The sequence below is a fragment of the Rhagoletis pomonella genome, unplaced genomic scaffold (assembly GCF_013731165.1).
Source record: "Rhagoletis pomonella isolate Grant_MI unplaced genomic scaffold, Rhpom_1.0 Rhpom_scaffold_00066, whole genome shotgun sequence".
Taxonomy (NCBI): Eukaryota; Metazoa; Arthropoda; class Insecta; order Diptera; family Tephritidae; genus Rhagoletis; species Rhagoletis pomonella.
In genome coordinates this window covers 190,426-195,490 of record NW_023458620.1, presented here as the reverse complement: position 1 = coordinate 195,490, position 5,065 = coordinate 190,426, and the positions used below count along the sequence as shown (strand labels likewise).

The 5,065-nt window shown below is 38.3% G+C and overlaps 1 protein-coding gene and 1 pseudogene across 1 annotated transcript; one reads left to right on the top strand and one right to left on the bottom strand.

The window, feature by feature from the left end:
* Window positions 1–1,620: 1,620 nt before the first annotated feature.
* Window positions 1,621–2,143, bottom strand: LOC118749847 (annotated as a pseudogene).
* A 1,650-nt stretch (window positions 2,144–3,793) lies between these two features.
* LOC118749846 (piggyBac transposable element-derived protein 3-like) lies at window positions 3,794–4,865 on the top strand. Its single transcript, XM_036484626.1, has 3 exons — window positions 3,794–4,564; window positions 4,662–4,722; window positions 4,783–4,865. Exons 1-3 carry the CDS (start codon window positions 3,794–3,796, stop codon window positions 4,863–4,865), a joined length of 915 nt encoding a protein of 304 aa, XP_036340519.1.
* Window positions 4,866–5,065: the final 200 nt, after the last annotated feature.

Below are 5,065 nucleotides of genomic sequence, written 5' to 3'. Positions count from 1 at the left end.
TGTGTCCTTTTATGGTGTCTCAATAATAAAGAAGCCTTCAACTGGCAGATTATCCTGTTGCAAATTTTTGATAATGTGGCGATCAAGCGGCAGTGGTGCGTGTGGACTGCATTTCTGGCGCTGTGGAGTACTCGGAGGTCAATTTCTCGGCTGAGATGGACCAATATTTACGCGCCGGCGTCTTTGGGTTGTTAAGGCGCTCGCACGTAAAGAAAAATAAGTGAAAAAAACAACAGCGTATTAGTGTGTAATTCTTAACAATAATAACAAATGTGTTCTTTATTTGTGGAGGAAAATGTTTAATAAAACAGTGTGAATTGAAATAGATATTTTGCTGATAGCTTGATAAGATTACCTTTCTGACGTGGTGTGGTGGCTGGCAGTCGCTATGCTGGTCTTCAAGGAAGTGAAGGAGTGCTAACAAACGAAAAAGGGTTTGAGCCCGCCGAACAGTAACCTTCGTTGAGTTTCCCCTCAACTTAGTTACCGTACGGCGGGGCATATTGTTAACGGCTGGAATGTTAGCCGTATCTTATATATGTGTGTGTGCACTCAGATACAAAATTATTTAACGCGCATTAGGGTGGTGCAGCATATTTAGGTATGGGCCTAAACAAATGTATTTTAAAGAGCATATTATCTGAAGCAAATTTCAGAAATATAAACCCCTCCCAAAATATATTCCTAGGTGCGCCCCTGGTGTAGAGGCTTTTACGTTGGTGGCATGAAGCTTTCACCTGCGAAGACCCCTAGTAAAATTTCCAGGAGAATAATTTTCTAGAATATATCAATCCTCTAGCGACCTTCCAAATTTGCTTTTGGCGCGATTTCCTGAAGTAAGAGTCAAATAAAATCCTCTTAGGCGCGAGCTAATGGGTTAAAATGTTCTACAAAAATATTTCCCATGAAATCTTATTATATATGTCTTAAACTTGGATTTCGCTCAGACATGTTATTTTAACTATTTTTTCGACTTTTTTGAAAATTACTTAGGCCGAGACATGAAAACTTTAGTAGGCCATGAAATAAAACTACGAGCTAACTTTTGCAAATCCACGGAGTGTTTTATTACTGGATGGGTATACTTTCAGAGAATATCAACAAAGTCCGGGCTGGTTTCGGCTGTCCCATAGTGTAATTTGAGTTGAACTTTTTAGACAGGTGGCCACTCTCTTCAAGCACCTCAAAAATATCTTAATTGTTGCATAGTATTTTAAAGTAAATGCAACTAAAAAATAAAGTTTATTCATAACCATTTCGATTGATACCCATATTGGGGTAATTTATTTAACTTATTAAATAATTTGATTTTGATTTTCTTATATACATATGGCACAAAACTAAAACCATATTACACATATACAGGGCAAGCCTTTTCATTTGACGCCTACCTCCTTTTTGAAAATCGAACGAAAGTTACAGATTTTATGACTTGGTGTTAAATATTTAATGTAAACATCTGCGGAAGCGATTATTTGAATTTGACACCTCGAACTCGATTAAGAAGTTGAAATAAAAATAAATAAATTTTGGAACATCGAATTTGCACCACCGAATTTCGAATCGAATAATCGAATGGTTGGGCAATGTTCGAAATTCGGAAAAAAATTGAGTTTTTACCCCCCACTACCCATCCCTAGTGTGCCCTAAAAGAACTAGCATGTGAATGACAATGCGGTTGGGCCCTTAACAAAATCCACTTCAAAGCATGGTTTTGCTACGCATCTTACCGATTTCAGCATTGAGATCCAGTTCAGGCTCATCTTCAGGGTCTACAGTGTGGTTGGCAGTGAAATTTATGACGATGCTCTCCGTATCACTCTTCTTGGTTAATTCCACAACACCGTCAACCAGCTTAACGCTGAAGCTATCCAAAGTGGTGGGATTCGTCGTAATATTTGGTGATTTACGTTCAGCCAAAATTTCGTCAGTAAGGAATTCGACAAGCTCACGTTCACCCTTGGTGTGCATGTGCTTGGCGCCACCGTAGCTCAAGCTGGGCTTTTGCAATGAACCCGAAGCTTCAGGATTTTCGAACATGTGCTATAGCGTTCGAGTAAAATCATGCCTGCCAAATACATTTTTTTGATGCGTTCGATGAATTTGCAGTAATTAGGCTGCTACCGAAACGAAGCACCGATTTTTTGTTACATTATTCATCTGTTCCACTCAATTTAGTCAAAATTGCGTTGACAAATGCATCCGCTGCAGTCAACTCTTTTATTTTAACCTCATGTTGGTCTTATTTTTCCGGAAAATAACACCAGCAGAAATTATGCCAAGCAACCTCCTGTTATTAAGAAAGAAATACATTCAAACACAGCTATATAATACAATATTTTACAAATCCTCACCTAACCTTCAAATTACACAACCGCCGCGTGCCAGAAAAATTATTACAATTTAAAAGAAATATGAATTCGCCATGTATGTATACGGATTTCCATTGAATCCATTCTGTCATTTTTTGCAATGAAAAAATGTACATATGTATGTATACTCTTTCCATTGTATAAATGCACCTTGAATGGCTTCTGACATTTGTACATACACACATTCCACAAAGTGAACGTAGTAAGGTAGCTCGAATTAGTGAACCGTTTCGACATTCAGTGTAACTCGCTAGTTGTAATAAATACATTTATAACTACTTAACCCATATATGCCCAGCGCCCCATTTTTAAAACGCCTTATAATTTTGAATTATACAAAAAGTGGTTATTTATATTCCGTAAAAGCTTTAGTGGCGTGTTATTGTAGGCCGTGGCAACACTGACACGTGTTTTGTTTTCCGCTTAACTTAAGTATATTTTTTAAACGAATGCACGCAGTTTGAAATTTTGTACTAGTTACGATGGCGCGAAATAACAGGTAAGTTTTTGTATTTTTTGTATTTGAAAATAAATGTATTTTACATTGAGTAATAGATTTGTCAATATTAGATGTAACAAATATAAAACAAAATTTTAATGTTGCTTTTGTGAAGTTCTGTGGAAGAGTTTTCGTGCCGCCCCATTGTTGGAGCGCTAAGCATGGCAGCCCACACGATTTTACAAAAACTGTAAGTGACGTATTTTTAGTGGAAAAATACTTTGCTTTTTTCTAGTATGATATGGGGGTTTCGTTACTGAAATCTATGTTTCAGATTGATTGTTGCGGATTAATTGACATATTGGACAATGATGAAGATATTTTGGACGCAGATGTCTATATTTGCCCACCTGACAATCACATGCTAAGTGATGGAGATAGTAATGAAGATGATGCTGTCGAAGGAGACTTAAATCATCTGTCAGGTAATCAATTGCTTGCTGAAGGACAGTTACAGCTCATTAGAAAAAGTGGTAATAGTTTGAGAAGAGAATTTGTTGGGGAGGAAGGCGATGCAAATACTGATGACAGTGAAGACGACGTTCCGCTTTCGCATTTGAAAAGTTCTTTTCAAGCCCAATTCGGAAAAAAGAAAAATAAACTTTTTTCAAACAGGGAATGGAAGAGCAAGGACCTTCCAGAATATGAAAGACAAGAATGGGGTAGACCTGATTTTCTGAATATAGCTAGGACACCTGTTCAATGGTTTGAATTATTCTACGATGACGAAGTAATCGACTTGTTAGTATGTAACTCAAACAAGTTTGTTGTTTATGGAAGAAACGAACTATTTGAAGTAACCCGAGAAGAAATACGACTCGTACTTGCGATCTTTTTATTGAGTGGGTACTGCGCCTGTGCCAGACAGCAAATGTTTTGCGACACCGGTGCTGATACATATCATCCTGGCGTAGCTAATTCAATGCCTAGAGCACGCTTCGAACAAATCTTGAGATATATGCATGTTAGCGATAATACATTGTTGGACCCACAAGACAAGTTCACGAAGATTCGACCATTGTGGGATAATCTAAACGAAAGGTGGATGAGATACTCTCCGAGATATGTGGAGGTGAGTATTGATGAATCCATGATACCCTACTATGGCCACCACAGCACCAAGCAGCATATCCATGGCAAACCCATCCGCTTTGGTTATAAAGTCTGGTGCATGGCAACGCGTCTTGGATATCTGATTCAAGCCGAACATTACCAAGGGGCTTCTGCCGGTAATACTAATCCTGACCTAGGGGTCGGTGGGTCCGTTGTCACAAATCTGGTTTCGAAACTACCAGATGGATTCAAAGTCCATGTTTACATGGATAATTTCCTTACATCGCTCCGTTTATTGACGGCTCTAAAGCAGTCTGGTCATCAAGGCACTGGCACCATTCGAGCAAATCGTGTCGAGAAAGCACCTCTGGAGTCACTTCAAAGCATGAAATCAAAATCTAGGGGTAGCTATCATCAAATTACCGATGAAAAATCGTATATAACGCTGATTCGTTATAATGATAACAACGTTGTAACTGTGGCCTCTTCTTGCGAAGGGGTAGCACCGATGGGTTCTGCACAGCGATGGTCAAGCAACCAAAAACGGAAGATAGCGATTCAACAACCATCTTGCATTCAGCAATATAATAGATACATGGGTGGAACTGACCGACTCGATCAAAATGTAGGATGTTATCGAGTTAGTATCAATCGCAAGAAGTGGTACTGGCAGCTTTTGATGTGGCCTCTGAACGTATCCGTAAACAATGCTTTTCAAGTTTATAAACTTTCTCCAGATGGTCAAAAATCCTTTGGATTACTTAGCATTCATACGTGTAATAACTACCACTTATCTTGGTAAGTAATATATGCAAACTTCACCTTTCCACTGAAAATAACTTCTTTTTGTCTAATTAGGAAAATACTCCAATCAAAGAACATTGGGTCGCCCATTAAAGCCTACTAATAACGGCGAAGAGTTCCGGATGGTGTTCGTCTAGACGGTCAAGGTCATATAATCACATTCAGTACAACTCAAATAAGATGTGCAGAGTGCCACAAAAATACCACCAAATGCCGCAAATGTGATGTTGGCTGTCACACGAATTGTTTTGAGTCTTTTCATTCATAATATTTTTTCGTTATCCTTCAAATTTTTATTTTATTATTGAACCTAATGAAAACTGAACTGAAATTATAA

Coding starts and splice junctions, on each gene's coding strand:
- LOC118749846 (XM_036484626.1), top strand. CDS start 3,794: ATGCCTAGAGCACGCTTCGAACAAATCTTGAGATATATGCATGTTAGC. Junction 4,565..4,661: donor AAAATGTAGGATGTTATCGA/GTTAGTATCAAT, acceptor AACTTTCTCCAG/ATGGTCAAAAATCCTTTGGA. Junction 4,723..4,782: donor AATAACTACCACTTATCTTG/GTAAGTAATATA, acceptor TTGTCTAATTAG/GAAAATACTCCAATCAAAGA.